At 42.8% G+C, this 22268-nt stretch overlaps 1 protein-coding gene across 7 annotated transcripts in view; it reads left to right on the top strand.

Annotated features, from left to right (window-relative positions):
* Positions 1-20108, top strand: part of NHSL2 (NHS like 2) — a 1069731-nt gene extending 1049623 nt beyond the window's left edge. For 5 of the 7 annotated variants that reach the window (XM_078663807.1, XM_078663801.1, XM_078663802.1 and 2 more), the window contains 6 exons: positions 329-465; positions 3692-3887; positions 8654-8785; positions 12196-14586; positions 16993-17122; positions 18310-20108. In XM_078663807.1, coding sequence (XP_078519933.1) covers positions 329-465; positions 3692-3887; positions 8654-8785; positions 12196-14586; positions 16993-17122; positions 18310-18625 — 3302 coding nt within the window. In that variant the 3' untranslated portion in view covers positions 18626-20108. The remainder of the gene's footprint in view (positions 1-328; positions 466-3691; positions 3888-8653; positions 8786-12195; positions 14587-16992; positions 17123-18309) is intronic. The other 2 variants (XM_078663804.1, XM_078663806.1) reach the window with 1 other exon arrangement.
* The last annotated feature ends 2160 nt before the right edge of the window (positions 20109-22268 follow it).

The following is a 22268-nucleotide window of genomic DNA, read 5'->3' as shown; positions in this document are numbered from 1 at the left end:
TTATGGAACAGGGAAACATAAGCATTGGACAAGGAAATAGCTCTCACCCTTTGGGACTTATTGGCTTTTGCAATGGGCTTTAGCCACACTAAAATTGTTGATAACTATGATCAGAAAATGTTTTGTTAATCGATTCCTATGTAGGGCAGGGGAGCAGACAAAGGGAACTACCTTATATCTTCAGAGATTTGCACCTCTCTCAGTAGACTTCCAAAGTGAAAGCTGTTTTCATTAGTGGTACAGTGTGAAATTGTGGGTGGATTATGTGTACGTAGAGCCTTTAGGTTTTACGGAGTGTGTTTTAACTCTTTACATTTAATTGTTTTAGATGAATACGAGGAGCGGTACCTGGACACCCCGCTGACCAGCCAGACATTCCGCTATTCGGATCAATCTCCGGCTCCAGAGCTCACCCCCGACACCACCCCCAAGCAGTCGGCCAAGCGCCTAGAGTTCGTCTATCTGGTAAGTTGATGTGCCCGGGCAGAACCTTCGGAGGACAAGATAACTGAGGGGCTTAAAGTAAGGAAGGCCAAGGGCCAGGGGCCGTAGGGAATGGCATTTTGAAAGTAAATTGTCATATATTTCTTGTCTTACCATGTATTTTCTAAGAGGGCAGTCATGGGACTTCCCTCTACCATCAGCAGCAGCCTCACCCCTGTCCATTGCACTCCATGCCTCAGGGTGGCACGTGGGGACCGTGGAGAGCAGTGTTTCAAAGGCAGAGATGCTGCTACCACCGTCCTCTGGTGTATCATTGGGCACCTAAGCCGCCTTAACAAATGGTGCCAGACCAGCTGCCCAATTTAGGGAGGGACCCATGGCAATCTTGCACAGAACATACTGAAAATGTGACTGAGGTGGGAGGGAAAGCTCTGCCCATGACAGGGACATTTTAAATGTGAGTTCTGGAAATGAACCCCCAATGAGTGCCTTTCGAGGATCCTAATTCTGCCCAGATACTAGCAAGGAAGGGGCAAAAACACGGCAAAGTCACTAGGCATGGATGTGAAGGCATAAGTGTGTAGAGTCCTTGTGGTAGGAGGAACCATATGGGCGCGGATATAAGGTGGGCTGGAGGCATTAAAGGGAGAGGGTGACCAAGGATCAGCCATCAGAGAGGCTTTCTTTTCATCACTATGGAATATTCCACTGCACCAGAGACTACAGGAGAAAAACCCTGCCACAAGAGCAGAGAGACAAAATGCAGGAGTGCATCTTCGTCTATTACAGTGAATGTGTCTCTTCTGCTACTCTGGTGGGTTAGTGGTCCAACCATGACGTCCGTCGACCAATGCATCATCAATTGTGGAATGAAAAGATGGTTGCCTATAAAAATGGCAGGTAGTGAGGGTGCCGGTGTGTTGTTATGAGAAGTCTGTGTTATCAAAGAAGACTAGCTCAATATGACTTTTATTTTAGGACTCTGACTCGTTTTGTCAGTGGACACCTTGTTGGTGTGTTCATGAAGCCCTCACCCACCAACCTAGTTGGTGGCATGCTTCATCATCGGGCCCACCCAGTAACACCTAATGTGTTCCGGGTGTGCTTCGCCGCCTGATTACAGCGGAGCTGGTATTTTACTGAGAGTGCAGTGTGGGGTGTTAGTGAAGTGGTGGAGAAGCGTGGCTCAGTGGTTAGAGGCGGCAGACCCGGAAGCTGAGATCGGCCGTGGACCAGGGTTCGATTCCCCGCCTCGGCGGGTCTCGGGCTCAAAAATTCCACGGACTCGACAATTCTCGCTCCGGTGCCTACTCGACTCACGGGGTCACACTCTGCGACTCTGGGCAATAGCTTGCTTAATCTCCACTACGGCCCCTCGCGGCGGGATGCCTGGCTTTCACCTTGTGGATACCCTGCCGGGGTATCTCACAAGGGAATACCAGGACGGGTTCCCTAAGCAAGCGCCTTGATACCTTTGGGTGATACGTGCGCTATATAAGTCGCAATACATTTACAAGTGACAGTTAAAACGGCTTGGCGAGGGTCCCAGTACCCGAGGGTAAATTACATTTTAATAACTGGGCCGCCGTCAGCGGTTAAAATAAGGCTAGGGGATGTTAAGGTGGTGAGTTACGACCTCCTAAATCCATGTGTTGGTCGACATGTTTCAGCCTGTGCCTTAAGATTAATCTGGCATTCCTCACTCGCTAGGGTATTTTTCTAGGTGTGAGAGGGGATTCCCCGTGTTTTAGCCACTCCACGCCTAATTAGAATGCGACTTTCACCCTAATGGTACCACCAGTACCATTACACCTTAGCCGACTATAGTCTACCCACCATGCACTTTAGTCCCGGCAATCACGATGTGTATGACTTTGCAACTATATGATAAGTGACTCTTTTTTACCTATATGTTTTGTCTATGTCTTATACGTTGTATGTTCAGGTATGCTTGAGAAGGGAATCCTCCTCTCACACCTAGAAAAACACCCTAGCGAGTGTAACACATAGTCTGTATTACACAAACCCACCTTTTTTAGCCTGCACCAGCACTATTTTAAATAGGTCCTGAGGAAAGCCAGATTAATCTTAAGGCACTGGCTGAAACATGTCGACCAACACATGGATGTAGGAGGTCGTAACTCACCACCTTAACATCCCCTAGCCTTATTTTAACCGCTGACGGCGGCCCAGTTATTAAAATTTAATTTACCCTCGGGTACTGGGACCCTCGCCAAGCCGTTTTAACTGTCACTTCACTAACACCCCACACTGCACTCTCAGTAAAATACCAGCTCCGCTGTAATCAGGCGTCGAAGCACACCCGGAACACATTAGGTGTTACTGGGTGGGCCCGATGATGAAGCATGCCACCAACTAGGTTGGTGGGTGAGGGCTTCATGAACACACCAACAAGGTGTCCACTGACAAAACGAGTCAGAGTCCTAAAATAAAAGTCATATTGAGCTAGTCTTCTTTGATAACACATATAAACCCACGGGGACACGGACTAGCTATCTAGTCCTCTCTCTCTCTCTTGATACGTCTACACTATGTTATGAGAAGTCTATCTGCACCCAGTAGACTCTCTGCATCTATTAGGTTGTCGGCTGAGTTTTAGAGACAGGCCATCTTGAGTGGGCAAGCTTGAGCTCTTGACTTGCCTCCTTGGGACCTACTAAGGCAAACCTCTAGCTGCTGTTTACACCCTCGCTCCCCTCTCTGCCAGTGTCCTTGCTGCCACAAAACTGGAAGATTTAGTTATTTAATTTGTGAATCTCGCACTACCGAAACCCTTCCATTGGATGACCCTCTGCAGGTAAACTCACAAATAGAGGCTGAAAGTGTTGCTGCTACGAAGGCAATTGGATGATGCGTGATATTTGAAACATTGTAACATAACAAATGTAACATATTTAGACTACGCATGCTCCGGTTATTCATTCATGCGCATCTGGCAAACAGGCAATGGGCCTCAAAAAGGAGTGATGATCCTGCATAAGGTAAAGGAGCAGTGTCATAGTAAACTCTAAATCAGGCCCTTAGATTAAAATACATATATTTACATATAGTGTAATGTACATAGCTATATCGGCCACAGCCGATTGCTGTAGTTTGATGTAAAATGGATTAATAAAATTAAAATGATTGAAGAAAAATAGGGTCCATAATTTTATTGTGTATAATCATCCAGAAACTAGGTTTTAGGTGCCTGTTCATGTGTTTTGTACTTCACCTGTGCCGACAGCCTGACACCAGGAGAGTGAGTGAAGACGAGACGACCACCGTGGGGGTGAGACCTCGGGAATCCTGCTTCAGTCTGCCAGCCACGCCAGACAAGCAGGTCACCTGGAGCAAAGCTTTCCCGCTGCCCACGCTGGAGGAGAGGAAGTGGCACCAATCAAACTCCATTCAAACCAATGTAGTGCCCATCAATGTCTCAGGTAAGGTCCTTACATTTCTTGTGGATGAGATTCCATTTACCAGGAGAAACTAGGTCAAAGGGATCCATCACCTCCATCCAAAATATGAAATGGAATTAGGCCTGCCATGACCACACCCAGCTTTGGTACTGACTTTTTATTTGTGGTTTGTTGTAGTATAAAGTGATATGAATACAACTCTTGATCTGACTTGGAAGTCTCTGTCTGGGTCGGAACTGTGGAGTTCCTTCAGTGCTGTAGATTCTAAAATGATTCTGCAGAAGAAAGGATCAATCCCAATGTATCAAATGTTGTATCCTCTAGAATAACAACGTCTTTAATTGTTAAAATATATTGGGCCTTATTTAGAGTTTGGTGGATGGGTACTCCATCACAAACGTGATGGACAACCCCTGCTGCTGTATCAAAAGTGGATTGAGATATAATTCACATGTAATAATGTGGTCGGGATACCCATCAGGTTTGTGACGGAGTACCCGTCGGCAAAGCTCTAAACCAGGCCTGTAGTTCACTAGCATTCCTTTGGTCTGCCACCTCATTTTCATGCTGTTTGGATTATCTCATTGGTGCCTTATGTCTAGTGTTATCTAATGTCACCCTCTAGTACATGTTGTCATCTTGGTTCATGCTCATGTTTCTGGGGTTCCTCTTGTCCTCATCAGCATCTCTCAAATGCTAGCTTGGGTTCCAGCCATCTTTGTGGCTGTATCCATCACCCTCATTCCATTAATTCTTGTTGGGTCTATGGATCTCATGACGGATGTATGACGTTACAACGCATGCTTTTACCACGCATGCTGTTACAACGCAGTTTTTACAACGCAAACCTTTACAACGCATAGCGCTTTGAGGTGCTGGATAGTGAATAGTTTAATTTACTATTCCAACTCCAATCCCAGTGGACACTAGGGAAGGTGTTGGATAGTAAATTAAATCTATTCCCTATCCTAGAGCGCCCCCCAGCGCAATGCGTTGTAATGGTTTTCGTTGTAAAACCTGCTTTGTAAAAGCACTGCGTTGTAAAAGTTTTGTTGTAAAGGATGTTTCCCTCTCATGACACATCAATATAGCATTTTTTGGTTTATTTAACCCTGTTTGCTACCTACTCACATAAGGCTTCTTCTGCAGTGGCACTTGGATATTTAATTTAGATGCACCAATTTAATGACGGCCACATGTTGTGCGTAGTGAAGATTTCTGTAGTAAATGCCCCACTCTTATGATACCGTTTCTGTAAAATTTCATTGACCATATTTTTTTAATTTTTCAAATCTAACTCTTAACATGTGTTTCCCACTACAGGTCACATAATTCAGGCTAGATTTCCCATCCCTAAAAATACATGACTTTCAGTAACTCTGTTATAATAAAAGATTAAAAATTGACAAACCGGCTTTTTGTAAGCCTCTGCAACAGCTTTAAAACTGCATAATTTGAAGGATTATTGAATCCATTTCGACCCACAATTAAAAAAATATAGATTTTGTCTAGGATTAGTGTTACTTTTTGTTAATGGGTACTGTAGGAAATTGTATTACTGTGTGAGGGGGCAGGGTGAAACCCTTCTCAAGCAGCTACCACAATTTTTGTCTGGGTGTAACCCAAGCAACCCCAAATTAAACTATGCTGAACCCTCTGGAAGCTTGCCGCAAAAGCAATCAGGCGTAACTAGAAGGCAACGTGTAAAGTGCATCTGCTGCACAAAAACAGTAATAAAGGGAAAACACAACACACAGACACATCAATTTAGAAAAGTAGATTAAAATGTATTACATTCTATGACACCAAAATGACAAAAATCCAATCATTAGAACCCGATATATGCAATTTTAAAGATTTAGGTAGAAATAATGCTTAAAAGTACGACGCTCCAGCTGTGGTTATCTGGTCGCGCCAGACTGAGACAAAGTCACAAGTTCCGTCTGACTGCAGTGGAGAGTGGTCCAGATACTGGGACTAAGTAAGGCCTAATGAACAAAGTATCTTAAATCCTGGTTGAGGAGCATTGCTAGGTCACGCGTCGAGGATGCATCACACAGTGGCGGTTGCAAGAAGCTGTGGGGCTGCAATGTGAGGTTCTGCATTTAAACTGCATCATACAGCAGCAGTTCCAAGGAGCTGCGGGGTGTTGCGATTGTGGGGTCCTGAGTTGACGACGCTTCGCACAGAGCCAGTTCCGAGGAACTGCAAGGTCCTTCGGGGGAATGCATCGTGCAGAGGCAGTTCCAATGCAGAAAGGCGAGGTGATGCATTGCCCGGCGTCGGTTAAGCTTGTACAACAGTTGAGCGGGTAGAGCACCTTCAGACTTAGCAAACTCATACTGACCTCGTACTAAAAATAAAGCATCTGTAGACAACAACAAATGAGAGTGACTATAAGAAAAGATGCTAGAGCTGTGCTTGGCAATAAGGCATCAAAGAAGTAACCTGAACCTGAAGAAACAGATGCAGCAGATTGAAAAATTGCTGTTATAATGAGTAGTAGCATATACAAAGGTGATGACATCTGGGAAAAAATGCTTTCCAGGCAGAAAAGGGTGACAAAAAAAATGAATCCTGCAAGAGCCAGCCTTTATTATAACCAGTCCAGCCTTCCTTCCACAAACAATGGCAACACTGTTTACATTTAGAAAATGGAAACAATGCGCGCATGTCACCTGGTGTACGCAGTTCTGACTTTCCAACCATTCTTTGTCAAGCGGCCTGGTTACGCAGCTGCATTTGACACCGCAGGGGAGCCCAGATCAAAAATTAAGTGTAAATTCACACAAATTGTACAAATGAGACTTCTGCTCTGGGCTTTTTTAGCTCTGCGGGGAAAAATGTAAATGGTGCATTTCAACATTTGGCCCACTGTGGAATTGGGAATATTTTGATCACTCTTTAGAGGCAGACATGATCATCAAGGTACAGTGTGCTCTTTAAAATATAGAAGAAAGTAAAGACTTCAAGCCTTGTACATTATGGGGCCTATTAACAGAGGCATTTTGGAGTACGTAAGGTAGTACCCAGCAGCAGTTTTTTTTTAATGTACTCTTACATGCTCTTGTGAATAAGCCAAAAAAGTCTAAAATGACAATAACATGGGAATATTCACATACAATAGTACAAATAGAAAGGCCTTCTTCGCATGTTTGCTAATAGGGAGTTGGCAGTTTCTGGGACGATTTACAACGGCTAGTAATAGTAAGCAAAAGCGTACTCCTTTTGGTACTCATAAATGATTTTGTGAATTAGCCCCTATATTTCTACATTGCTTGCTCAGTCATCAAGCCATTAAGTCATGCCTGCTACCTCCTAGTTTGGAAGAAATATTTCGGATGCTGATGTTTCACTTATGCTCATCTCCAGTTGTCCAGTCGCTTTTGATGTCTCGAGAACTGTGCGCCCATGCTTGTGTCGATATTTTCCTGAAAACCATATGTCAACCATTGACCATGGTTTACATCCCTCATCTCTGTTTCACTAACGCCTATAGATAAACATTTCACATCTGTGTGGGGTCCATCAATCAATATTTCATCTCTCCTGCATCTTTCATTGCATCAACACTCGTTTTTTCACTTTATGCTCAATTGTACATAGGTAGTTTGTCAGACCAGCATGAGAAATGACAGACCTTAATGTATCAACATGTGAAAAAGGTTTCCAAATCCCCTACATCAGCACAGGCCCAAGGCAAGCCTGTCTATTGGTTTGTCAGATGACGAAGGAAAGCCTGAAGGTGGCCAGTGTCCAGTTTCCTGACTTCAAATACTGTGTCCGCGGTGTTTAATGAGAAACATGTGACTTGTTCTACTTTCAGAGAAGAGCAGGTGATGTTTAAGCCAGACTTATCTTAAACCTCAGCCCTGAAATCCAACACTAACAGTGATCTAGTTGCCCTCATATTTGTCTGGTGATGCTCCACACATTCTTGAGAAGACCAGATCTTGACTTCTCACATCTGCCGCACCAGGAACACATTCTCAGGCGAAATGTCTTGGTTCCTGGTATAGACTAGTCTTCTAATGTGATATATATTATGGCCAAAACAATTACTGTCCTAAATGCAGCATTGTACCTTGATCTCACCTTTTTCAAGGGCCGAGACACTATGTCCAGAAAAGCAAAGGGCCCTATTTACAGTTTGGGAGATGGAATACTGCGTCACAAACGTGGCAGATGTACCGTCTACCAGATTACAAGCACAGTAATCCTTATGGCACTTGTAATACAGCGAACAGGATATCAGTCACATTTGTGACAGAGTATATCCCACCTGACTAACAATAAATAAGACAAAGTTTAGGTATGTGTTATCTGAGGTTGGAGGAAGAATCTCTTCAATTTGATTGTCAAGTGCATCATTATGAATTTATCCTTGTCAGCAACAAATTACTTTCTTACCTTGTGTGGGTATTAGCAATAGATGTGCAAGGAAAGAAAAAAATATGGAGTCTTGCAATTGGAGAGATATGTCCTGATTCTCTGAATATTGCCGGGACTTTTTGGGAATGTGCATGTCCCAGGAGAGTTCATTTAGCAAATCTCAAAAAACAATATTCTTGCTACAGGCAACGTTGTATTTCTGGAAATTTAGGACGGCCATTTTGAAGATATTTTGTAGTTTTAACGCTCATGATCAAATTCCCAAATGACTGCACAATTGAATGAATGGTGTATTTTGGTCATGAACCCTTTGTTTAATGAACCCAGTGACTAAACATGGAATCATGGTAACCCGACACTTGAAACTGTGATGCACATGTTTGTTTCGGCTACAGGGGAGCTGTTTGATAAGCATGCGAGCTCGCGCCACTCCTTGTTTAACACAGAGACAGCTGTGAATCCCAAATCAACCCTGAGGCGGAGGAGAACCATAATTGGAATCCCAACACTATCCCAGCAGGACCAAGGTGACAACATTGCATATAGTATGTACCCTTCAACTTGTAAGAGAAGCTCTGATCACTGTTGTGGCTTGTGAAAGATGGATTCATTAACATTTCCGGTGTTATTTATCCATATTTATTTTTTAACCATCTTATTTGTATTTATCCATATTTATTTCGTGTTTTAAAAGCAAATGGCGTCGAAAAATTGTATATTTCCACATTTATTTAACAATACATTTGCACTCATACTTTGATGCCTGTTGTGTTTTAGCAAATTAGGTAGCCAAAAATCATAAAACACTACACCTTCAGGTAAAAATTAGCATTATATACAAATATGTGTTAAGCTATGCCTGTATTTAAGGACATCTCATCCAATTTTTTACCTCCCAAAGCTATTTATGTATTCAGCTGTTGACCTGGAATTCATGAAGAACAGCTTGAAGATTCATTCACAAGAAGCCCAATTTTCTGTATTTAAAAATAAATACAGACAGACAGGAAACACGTTGTTTTCTGACTGTATTTCTCTGTAAAAATCAGTAAAAAAGGACAACTGGGATCCTTAGTAATAATGAGGTCTAGGCATTCTTGTTTAGACAAGTATTTGTGGTTTTCCTGACCAATCAAACATCTCTGGCTGTTTGAGCTGTGTTGTTTGTAGGTCGAGAGGCAATGAAGCATTTATTGGATTTTGGATATCAGGATCTGAGGTGAAAATCAAGACCCCCCAAGCATTTTATTATATTTTCTCTCTCTATTTGGAAGATCAGGTTACAGCAGGTCATTGCACTTACTTTTGCCTTCTCTAGTCCTTGTGGAGAAAGGTGCCCATGTAAAGCCACCACACATTCATACGTTTGCATTATTCAAGCCTTGTGAGTAAGGTAACATGCTTCTTAGGGAGATATTAGAGCCCGGAGAGTATATTCCTGGGTTACTCCAATTTCCTCAGGGGGAATCACAAATGATCCTGGATCACTCTTAAGGAGATTGTCATTCTCCACCACCTAATGTTTTGAGGAAATGCTAAATTAGGGCTTTCACAAATCTATTAGGTTGGGTGTCAAAAGTTCACCTCAGGCACGCAATTGCAGAATAAGGAACCGTAATGAGGGAGAAGGTTTGCTGTAGAGTTGTTTCTTTCCTTTTGGAATGAGGAGTGAGATGTGAGATTTGGTCCTTGTTGGTTTAGTGCTATCTGCTGGTGATGGATTTTCATTGAGGCAGGAAGCTTGCCCAAAGTCACCCTTCATGAAGAAAATACATCTGAGGTCCAATTCAGCAGAACATTTAAGGTTGTGAAATTGCATTTACTGCTGAGTGGCTTCATTTACACTTGTTAGGTTACTATAAAATGACAACGATAAGGCATAAATACATTTATGACTGCATAATTGTGCACCACAGTTGTGTACCCAATCATGCAGTAGTAAATCCCACGCAAGGCGTGAGGAGTGGATGGATTAAGTTATGGATTGCCTTGAGAGTTTGCAAATGCCCAAAAAAGGGGAACTTGTAAACATTCACTAACTTCTCTCTGACCCTTTCCAGTCCTTTAAAATCCTCAGAGATTTGTTTAGTTATAGGCTGGGAGTAAATTGATTTTTCAGGTTGAGGAGAGGAACAGAAAAGCCCCAGCATCATGTGGGTGTTGGTGAAAAGGTTTTTGTACTCTGCATACAATGCACAACTGGACATAGCCAGTAGCATGCCTGGGAACCTTGGACTGGCCTAGTTTTTCATTCGTACTTCTGCCAATGTCCCTGAATCCCAAGAAGTAGCAAATATACACCCATTCGTAGAGGTTCTTTTACAGGTGCATATTTACACATTTTAAGAATTGGGTTCAGGTTAATAAAGTGATTTTTGTTTGTTCAGGAAGTTAGGAAATTTCAGTGAGAAGAGATGCCACGTGGTGTTGTGTATTGGTTTTCAGACCCACATGTCCTTTTTAAAGATGTTGGCCTTGAGATCTGTGTCCCTACAATATCCCCAGAAATTTTACATGGCCACATTTTATGTATCTCTTCCCCAAGACATTGTCGGAGAAGTAGAAATTTGCAGACTCTTAGTATTGGAAATTATGCTTTTGTACTTCAAAGCTCAATATGTATGTATGTATGTATGTATTTGAGCTTGTAAAGCGCACTGCTACCCGTCCATAGGTTTCCTGGCGCTGTATAACTCTGGGGAACCCGTCCTGGCTTTCCCTGTGGGATGGTCCCTGCTGGGAGTCCCCAAGGTGGAGCCAGGCATCCCCGGAATTGATGGGGCCGTTGTGGAGATTAGGCAAGCTAATGCCCAGAGTTGCCGAGTGGAACCCCTGATTAGAGTAAGCACCGAAGCGAGAATTATCGAGTCCGCTGACCCAGGTCCACGACCCTGCCGCGTCGGGAATTGAACCCTGGTCCCGGGCCGACTTCTGCTCTCGGGTCTGCTGCCTCTAACCAGTGAGCCACACTACTCCACTCAATATAAAAGAATCTCTCAACAAAAAATTCATGCTGTAAGTTTAAATACAAAAGTAATTTCCAGTTAGAGTTGCTCAAGAAAAAGAAGTCAAACTATAGAATAGTAAACTTAGGGACACATGGACAACCGTTAGGATTTGCGACTCGCAAATTGCGATTTTTAGCAGCTTGCAATTTGCGAGTCCCAAAACCAGTGTCTCAGATGTCTCTGATTCCCAAGTGGGTCGCGAGGGACCTGCCTCACTATTATTCATGAGGCAGGAAGCAATTTGTGACCCCTTGGGAATGGCCAGCACTCACTGAGATGGTGGCCTGCTGGGTCAGCAGACCATCATGTCTGTGACTGCTTTTTAAATAAAGCATTTTTTTTTTAAATGTAACTGGTTTTCCATAAAGATTTATTTAAATTTTTAGAGAGTGGGCAGTGGTCCGTGGGACCACTGCCTGCTCTGAAAATTTTTTAGTGCCCCCTTTCACAAAGGGGGAGGGGTCCCTTTGGGGTCCCTTCCCCTTTGATGAATGGCTTACCAGCAATTTGAAATTGGTGGTAATCTGCACATGTTTTGCGAACATATTCCCTGTCGAAAAACATTCATACATACCAGTGCGACTCCCCTTTAGGAAGGGACGCCCTTCACACGCTCCTTCCTAATAGTGACTCACAAACCCTATTTTGCGAGTTGTTCATAGGTTACCAAATTTCAGAATGGGGTTGGTACATAGGAAAATACATTTTCCCGGTTGCAAACATTTATGACCGGTACAATGCATCGTACATCTGGCGCTTGATATTCTGAGCGATATTATAGAATAATGTTTTAAGACACTAGACCTCCACGTAGATGCAATATTATGTCCGGTTCATCACTTATTGTTCATGAAAAGTAACTTAACAATGTGGTTTTAAACGACTGTGCACTATCACTCAATGCTTAAAATGTGGTTCTCGCCCTTTAGGTATTTCCAATGCTGTAACACCGACCAAGGACCCTGCTAGCTCTACAGAAGCACATCCAAATCCTATTAAAGTTGAAGCTGCTAATGCAAGGCATCCGATGGTTCATGCTGTTGCTCCACAGCCTTTGCCACATCCGCTGAGAAAGACACATAGTGACCTAGGCCGAATTGTGCAGTCACATACTTGTCCTTCACTGGCCAGGATGGACAGCGCAACCATGATGTACGCCAAACCTGCTTGCAATGGGACACGCGATGCCGCTTTTCCCCCTCCTTGGCAAGGAGACTCATTCAGCTACATGAGCCCATCTAGCCCACCAGTCACGCCGAACAACCAAGTCATGGACAGTGTTAAATGTTCTGCAGAGTGTAACTCGAAGACATCCCTGAACCTGACCTCTCCCGCGAGGTGTGAAGGGGGGGATTCTTTTTTTGTGCCAATAGAGGAACCCGAAAAGAACAATGTGTCTGGTCTGTTTACTTGTTCCGCTCCTGTCTCGCCAATGGTGAGAAGCCCTAGGTCTGAGGATTTTAAGCTGGGCTTCCTTCCCAGCCATCAAGAGGAAGAGGATTTGTCAGTCATTCATGCTGAAGACAATGCCTGTACATATCGCGAGAGATCATTGTCCATGCCCACAGACTCAGGCTCTCTTTCCTCAGTGGACATTGTGTTCTCAGAGAACAGGAGGGGAAGTGGCAACTATGCACTCAGCTATCCCAGTGGGAGCTCTGAGGAAAGTACAAGCACAGAGAATATCTCCATAGGTGCTGAGCAAGAGGACTTAGATAAAAGACGCAGATCTCGAAACATCTCCCTGAAGAAGGCAAAGAAGAAGCCTTCCCCGCCAACACGCAGCGTTTCGTTGATCAAAGATGGAAGTGTCCAGAAAGTAGGCGCAGGGGCGGCATTGTCTAAAGAACAGAGGCCAAAAAGCCTTTGCATATCATTTGACAATCAAGATGATACCTTTGCCCCCAGTGACAGCCAAGATAACGGAGTCTTACCTGTTGTAAAAGATGCTGAAAACATGCATCTTAGCCATCATTGGTATCTTTCAGACTGGAAAGCCAGTGACCCGTACAGATCACTTTCTGGTTCTAGCACTGCAACAGGCACGACAGTGATTGAGTGCATAAAGGCACGTGGGAGTTCAGAGTCACTCACTTCGCTATCTATTTCCAGGGCTACAACACCTTCCCAACTTTCTGCTGAGCCAGAATCGAAGATTTCGTCTCCTGGTAGGCCTCCAGCACTAATGTCACCATCAAGTGGTTATTCTAGTCAGTCAGAAACTCCGACACCAACAATCCCATCATCTATGATTTTAGGGCATTCTCCCTATCAGACCTGCAAGGTCAGACCAATGGTGCCTGAGAGAAAGTCATCACTTCCTGCAGCTTCACCAATAGAGAAAAGCCCCAAATCCAGACTTCAATTTGAACTCCCCATTACTCCTCCCACCCATTTGGATCTGTCTAGCTTAAGAATGCCTCCAAAGGGCAAGACCAGGGTAAGCCGGCACTACTCAGATACCACATTTGGAATCAAAATTGGGCCACCAAAAACCAGCCCAGTCCAGCCAGTGATGCCAATGGTCACTCAGTCTGATTTAAGATCGGTCCGCCTTCGTTCTGTCAGCAAATCTGAGCCAGAAGATAACATTGATGGTCTAGATATCCCAGAGGAACAGGTAGAAGAAGTCTTCCCTTTGCCAGAAAAGAAAGTAAAGCCACCTGTGGCAGAGAAGCCTCCCATGTGCAAAAGACCACAACACTTAGCCCAGAAGCCACATTCCATGTCCCAAGAATCTCTGGCAGCCTTACCCACCTTTCCACAGAACATGGACACAGACACAAAAGAAAAGACTTTGCATCATGACATATACACGGTGATCCGAAAACCAAAACACAAGAAGAACCAAGAAGCAAAAAACCAAACTGCAGCTTCTCCCTCAGGAGAAGTTCAAGAAAGGTTTTTCACCAGAGTGCCCACCGGAATGCGGGATGCTCGGAGACATGGGGAAGAAGAACAGTCAAGGATAAAATATATACCAGAAAGAATAATTGTGCAGAGTATGGGAGACCAAGAGAAGAAAAAAGTCAAGATCCCACCACCAATCCCTAAAAAGCCTAGTGTGCTGTACATCCCTACCACTAGCCCCCAAACCACTCAAGTTGTTTGTACGACAGAGCAGAGGTTAACCCCAAGCCCTGTCATTGCGGTAGAAAAGGACACCATATGCTTTCCAGAAATCAGTAATTTCCCACTACCGGACGTGACAGGAAATTGTGCTGAATCATCAAATGCTGGACTACATAATTTTGATGCATCATCAGAAAATTCCTCCGACTTCAACTCTGCTGAGAGTTTACCCAGCTGCAACTTTTCAGGTCAGAAGCATTGTTCTCATTCCCCATTTTAACCATCTTTAGCATTTTCCCTTTATCTTGCTTAGAGTTGTGCCTAAGCATTCTGATGACGTAACAAAATTTCAAATGTATTATTAGTAGATCGCTTACACTATTGGTATTTTGCCTGTATGTAATCATTTATTCAATTCAATAGAACTGTCCTTGTTGAGCTGGTGAGAAAGTTTATTTTTTTAGGCAAGCATTTGACGCAAAAATAAAAACTAGGAAAACACAAAACTAAGCATGCAGCCCCTAAATGTGACAGCCATAAACCTTCAATAAAAATATGAAATTTAAAAAAATAGCTATCGCATATGATTTTACTAAGACATCCTAGCAATCAGGTACTCAGAACACATATAGAAGCCCTTATTTGTTTTAAAGCACCTCACAGGACAATACCATTCATATTGATTTTGAATTAGAGTAACCTAAAGTCATAGGGGCAGATTTATGATAACTGGTGCATCCCCAGGGATGCGCCAGCTATCTTGCGCCGCTGCTCCGCCACCCATGGTGCGCCGCATTTACAAGGCGGCGCACCATGGGGCAAACACGGCACAGATGCGTGACGCATCTGTGCCGTAAAGGTGGCGCATTGCTGGAGTTGCGTCGCAAGCGCGACGCAGCTCCAACAAGGCTCGGGGGTGCCCCATCTTCACAATGCTGCTTCAAGACCTACGCCTGCTTCAAGCAGGCGCAGGGTTTTGACGCAGCATTGGCCTGAGAGGGACTGAGTGAAATCTCATAGATTTCACTCAGCCACTTTTAGGAGGCGTTCCTGCGCAGGAACGCCTCCTTATGGCGCAGGGCTTTACAACGTGACGCATCTCCTAGATGCGTCACGTTGTAAATAGGGCGCATTGTTTGCGCTGCCGTTGCGTCAAATAAAGTGACGCAATTGCGGCGCAAAGAGGCGCAAGGGCCTCATAAATCTGCCCCAAAGTTTAAACACAAAGATTATTAAAGAAAAATAAAAAAAGGATAAGCAATCGAAAGAAAAGGGATTTGGAAAGTAACTCATTGACCTAACTGTAACTCATTGACTTAACTGCCCTCGCACTGAAGTGCACTTCTTTTTAGGCATATGTGCACAAGTGATCAGGTAAATGCTGTCACTCACAGTGCCAGAGAGCCAATGGCCGAAGTGTGCGGGCCCATTGCCCCATGATATATGCTGTAACACAATGTGAATGATAGCAGGACAGGCCAATGGTTGAAGGGCCTTGACCCAAAGCCTTATTACAAGAGGCAGCCAAATGCATTGTGCTATACAATTTTCCAAAACATTGGATACAAAACAGTTGACAACAGACAACTGAGAACAGGAAGTCCGAATATATTAGATTCAACAGTACCCACTAGCATTATGTTAGTAGCAGAGGAAATCTTGTATGTGACTATACGGAAACGAGATGACGGAAATAAATGCGACATAAATGTGACACAAGAAAAGCAGTCAGTGCTTGCCAGATGTAGTGTGCTCCACCAAAAATATGCTCACTGTAAATACTGTGGCAGTAGAAATACTAGAGTTTTAAAATACTGTGCCTGTCACAGTCAAAAACCTATCCATAGTCTGCTACAGAAAAATAAAGTGTTGGAATTTAGGCAACCAAATTCCAGGGCACTTCCTTTAGGTATGAGTGTTGTGATTGAACATTCTAGAGTTCTGTGAATGATATTAGGACTCAGATCAAATATTTCAAGTCACTCTTTATGTAAAGTTTGATCAAACAACTCCTGGCCTACTGAATATTTTCAAATATGCTAGTTCTGCTCATAACCCAACAGAGGGTCTGCTGCATTAAGCGTGGACTTCTCGTTACGCAGGGCTGCTAACAGTGCTATGGCTGATGCAAGTTTCTAATTACCCCGTTGCTGATCTTACAAGCGTAGTCCGCCGATAGATCTATCAGGTTAAATATTGCTGTTATGTCAGTTTTCAAGTTTGTCATCAGGTAAATTACACATTTCAATGTCAGTTTCTACATATTATGTAAAGTAATCCTGTTGTGACAGCTTCCACTTTGCCTACACTTTTGTTGTGTTTGTTTTCATATTACCCCAAAATGTAAGGCTAGTACATACCATGTCCATATATGTAAAGCAGACATCGCCGTTCCACTTTTAGACCATATAAACTTGGAGACTATAATGGAGCCAAACTGCTTTTCTTGTGGTGTAGTCATGAACTCATATAAATGGAATTCACCCTGGTAATTCTCCACACTTGAGCATTGCACTTTAACATATATCTGATATTAATCATCAGGGGAGCTTAGAGTCACTTATAATAATACAGCTGTTCCAATGCTAGATCACTTTGCCAGAGATTTGACTGTAAAAACGTTATCCCTTGTTCCTTTTTTATGTTCTGTTTAGGGAGCTCAATGGAAGTCAATGCAGAGACCATCCACGTCACTCAAAAAACAGCTGATTCAATAGTTGACGACGATGATGATGTTTTTATGGCATCCCGCACAACGGAAGATTTATTCACCGTCATACACAGGTAGTTATCTGATTTGCTTTTAACTCTACTTACCAAAATGCTGATACAGCCTGCAATTTCCTCTTCATCAGAAAACACGTTCTACCTTGGATCTGTAATAGTTTGTAACTTGCTTGGTCTATTCAAGCAAGTCACAAGGAGACCTTGAATCTTAATGAGGCTTGGTGCCACAGAAACCAACGTTGAGTTGTCAAGTTGAGTTACACACCATCCATGATTCTATGAAGTACGATATGGGAAAGTATTCCTTGAAAAAGGTTTCTGTCGTAAAAGTAATTCCTTTTAGAATATCTGTTTAGCCCAGCAGCAAGCTCACATGAATCATTCAGAGGATAATGTATTTTACTCTTTTGCAACTAACGTGAACTATACAGCATGGTGAGCTGCAGTCAGGGAAATTAACCAACGATTAGCGATATTTATCGCTAACGATGCTTAGCAACGAATTTTTTAACGCTAAGCATCGCCGGAAATTATCGCAGAGATAACTTGCTATTAGCAAGGTTTATCTCAGAAGTGATAAAAATCCTCGCGCTAACTGCCAAATGAGAGATTATCGCTGGAAAACCAACGATAATCTCTCGATTTTTGGCGTGAGCTTGATAATAGGGGCTCACAAACTTAGCCATGATATCCACCTTCTATAGGATATCATGGCTTAGCCATGATATCCACCTTCTATAGGATATCATGGCTAAGTCAGGAAAATACCAGGTGTAAAAAAAGCAGTGCTAACCGCGGTTAGCGCTGCCTTTTTTATCACTAACAGGGTTAGCGAACTCCTTGATAATAGGAGAAATGTCGCTTAACAACATTTCTCCTATGATTTTTCTCTGGAACGCCCCCTTTGCATCTCATTAGAGATGCAAGGGGAAGCGTAGAGAAAAAGGGTGCTAACATGCGAATTTGCGCGTTAGCACCCTGTTGCTGATAGGGAGATAATGTTATCTCCACTTTCTTGGCTTTTAAAGCCAAAAAAGAGGAGATAAATCCCTTGATAATATGCCCCTTAGTATTTAAAACAACAATTATATTCTTTTGTTAAGGTAAATGGATTAAACGCTCTTCTTTAATTGAATAAAGCTCGTTAAACTACTTCTAATTTACTGAGAAACTGAGAGCACTGAAGAAATGGGATTGCTTTCCACTCTTTACAAATACATTGTTCTTGTATATTTCTGTTTTAGATCAAAAAGGAAGTTGCTAGGTTGGAAGGAACCAGGAGACACATTTGGAAAAAGCTCAAGTTCACATTCACCTGTAAAAAATACCCCAGTTTCTCCAACCAGTGAATCCCCTACAGCAACTGGCAGTTTGGTGAAATCTACCAGCAAAACTGAAGACTTTAAAGCCTTATTACAAAGGAAGGGCAGCAAGACGAGCCTCGGAGCACGCACCTCTGCAGCTGAACTTCTCAAAAGCACCAACCCCCTCGCTCGAAGAGTTATGAACGAGTTTGCACAGGACATAGAGAACAATAACAGTGGCAAAACCCAGCCATGACAGTGACATCTTCTTGATGAACAAAAAAGATTAAATTATCTTATACTAAAACGTAGATGTCAGCTATCAGCATTGCAGGAAGGCCTCAACTTTTTTTAACAATACAAACATTATCAGTGCTTTCCCATGGATTTTATAATCTGATAGCCTGCCATATGTTTCCTCACTGACTCCTCAAATTCTTCTTCTGCCTCCTGGGTTGACCTCAATGTATTGCTTCAAGAGCAAAGAAACATCTTAGGAAGATGATTAAATTCAGCATCGTCTCTTGCAAGACCTACTTTATGATGTCTTTAGGAGAGAAGATGATTGATGTGGTTGGCTACTGCAGAATTTATTGACATGTTCTCCTAAGGAACACTTTTGACCACCAACTAGTCCATCCTCAGTTCTTAAACTTTCATTTTCCAAGGCAACAGACACTACCCATTGTTTTTGGATGTAGTTCTGGATGTTCAAGCGAACAGTCATAATGTAATCTCCATAGCGGAGCAAAGCTTGAAATATGTTTAGTGACTTTGGCATGTGGTACTTTAAATGGCTGTATGATGGAATTTTTAATCATTTTCTCTTTAAGCTATTTTCTGTGATATTGTTTTCCAAACATAACATTGACAAGTTTATTTGAAACAGTGATACTTAAACCTATGATAATGGGAAGGTGTTCAAGATTCTTTTTTAAGCATTTGCATAACTAGAGATGAGTCAAGTTGATACAATCAACATCTCAGGCTTATAGACTTAGAGTTTACCTGGAGAAGCCAAGATACTCAGATAAATGCACTGTCCCAAAATGTTGGCAGTGGGGTGTTTTAAGGCTTAGATCTCAGGATAAGGGGATGTTCTATTCCCCTATGTGCACGGACAAGCCACTTAACTTGTACCTAAAATGTGGTAAACAGGGATCGGTGTTATATACAATCAACATTCGCAGCTAATACACTGAGGCAAGTGAAGCAATATAACATCACAACCATGATTGCATTTGTTTAGAAAGAAGTTAATTTTTTAGATTGCCAGCCAATGTATGTCATGCCTGAGGTTTGTTTTGAGTTGTCGCTGAGTAGCAAGAAAATAGCACTTCGGAATCTACGGTGGAAGGTACAAATGAGAACTATGAGTATATTTAGTATGGGCAACTACGGAAAAATGTAATGCTAAAGAGATTTCTTGGTATTGTGGCAAATATTGTATCTTTCAGTTCACTTGTCACAATAAGACCCATGAATGTTATTGACAGCCTTTAAATGTTTTATTTCATTTTTGCTGAACATCTGTGAAGAGCATTTCTCTATATAATTGGAAAAAGTGTTTTCTTTTATCATATGTTTGAAACCTGCCATGCAGTGTACACTGCTAAGACATCCATCATGCAACAAGTGCTAAAATCAAAGGGCCTCGCCTTGAGACCCACTGGTAAGTCATGAAACGTGCCAAAATTGTTCACGCAAAGAATAAACTAAATATAACTGCACATATGAAAGGGGTGTTCCCATGCGTTTTTTGGAAACAATACAGATGCCCCCAGCATGCTGGATGCAATAAAGCAGTTCTCAATTGTGGAATTCATTATGTTAGATAATATGGTCTCCAACTGTAACTGTTTTAGCTTCCATTACATAAACTTAGATGTTAATCTATTATTAATACTGTTTATAAGAGAGTATATTGCTTTACATTTTCTAACAAACTTATCTCTGTCTCTTTAAAATAATAGACACTTAGATTGAGGAATAGTTAAAATATGAGTTTCACTGTGTAGATTATGTTGATCTGCAACAAAAGAAGCAGTAGGACACAAAAATGTGAGATAAAGGGCTGTTACTTTATGGAATGTGGGGAGAATTAAAAATGTCCCCGCTCTCAAGATTATAACTCTAAAATTTATTTTTAGCTGAATGACAAGCATTGTATTTATAAACCACAGCAATATCAACAGCAAACAATGAGTTTCCAGAGAAAGCTCAGAACGCCTTATCAGTTCTTCCAGTGAGTCAACCAAATCTGGCTATCCTAGTAATGTAACTGATCCTCTCTGATCCTACATTAAACATGAACACTTACCAGATAACTACCCATATGAAAACAGCAAAAACTCTATTTATACCTCACCTTACTCTTCTCACCCATGACATTATTAATGCCATAAAGTAAAAGTAAACAACAGAAGAAGCATTATTTGGAAAGGGGGTGTATTACTTGCTTTCTTAGTTGTAAAAGAAGTCTGTACTTTTAACCAGATAAGTGAAGAAATCCCTATTTTATTTCAAGCACAGACTCTTTGCCTTATATGCATTATCAGAGTTGAACGATAAGCTGCTCTGTTGATGACGGGGGGAAAAAATCAGTAAATATGTTTGAGGAAGGCTAAGGGCCATATGTATGAACACATTTTCCCATAGACACAGAATGCGTAAAATCCTTTGATACATATGGCCCTAAGGGTATTATGGCAATGTCCAAACTCCAACACCACACAAACTCAGCTAGTTAGAAACATCTGATCTCTCTTAGACTAGCTCTATAGCCATTCTTAACTGGAAACATTTATTAACCATAAATGATCAAAATATTTAAAATACCACCAATCTTAATTGTCAATTGGGGCTGATGGTCAGGGTTCCATACGAAGAGCCAATATTATGAGCCCATTTTAACCTAGAGTAGCTAAAATGTTGTAGAATGGTATGGTGTTATTCTTTTCAGCAGGACAACGTTCAGCATGGTCTAGGTGAAAAGTGAATCTTTCCAGCATGCAGGAAACGAGTGAGAGCTAGATGAAGTCAACTTGAGGTGAAGGGGACACTAAGGGGCCCATTAGGATCTCGGGCAGGTTGCCACCGCCCGCATGGCAGTGGCAATCTGCCTGAGATCCGTCCCCGCCCACCACCCATTTCCCCCCACCATATTACTATGGCGGGGGACCACGGCGGACGGTAAGACCGTCCACTGCTTTTCCGCCCGGTCAACAAGTTGACCGGGCAGAAAAGAGTTTAATATGGTGGCGGTGTCTGTTAGACACCGCCAGCCATATTACTATGGGGGTGGAAACATGCAATGCCGCCACGGAAAGGCATGTGGGAATTGCTTGCGGGGGCCCATTGCTGGCCCCCAGGGACTCTTGGGGGTGGGTGGTGCACATGGGGGTACCTATGGTACCCCCTGCAGTTCCATGCACAACATGGCAGGCACTGCGCGGTGCCTGCCATGTTGTGCATGGAACTGCACGGCATGCCTTCCTGGCATTGTGGCGGGCGGTGCTGAGTGCACCGCCCGCCACAATGTCAGGAATGCAGGATGCACCCGCCACCATGGCGGGTGCATCCTAATGGCCCCCACGGGAACCCAGCCCTTATGGCGGGCGGTCCCATTTCACGATAGGATGGCGGGCGGACAAAGTCCACCCGCCATCCTAATGACCCCCTAAGTTGTGGTAGGTGATAGGCGTATAACAAAACTTAGCAGATTCTCATTTACCCCACAACTTGCTGACATTTAGAGGATAGAGGATGCTGCTTTTTATCAAGGAAGAAAAAGCTGTCTCTGTTGAGATAACCCAAAAAGGGGGATAAATATTAATCGAGGTGGTATGCCAAGACCCACCCTATTTAAGGTATGACTTCTAAAGACATGTTCTGTGGTG

This window comes from Lissotriton helveticus, chromosome 10 (assembly GCF_964261635.1).
Source record: "Lissotriton helveticus chromosome 10, aLisHel1.1, whole genome shotgun sequence".
Lineage (NCBI taxonomy): Eukaryota > Metazoa > Chordata > Amphibia > Caudata > Salamandridae > Lissotriton > Lissotriton helveticus.
This window is presented reverse-complemented; position numbering and strand designations above follow the sequence as displayed.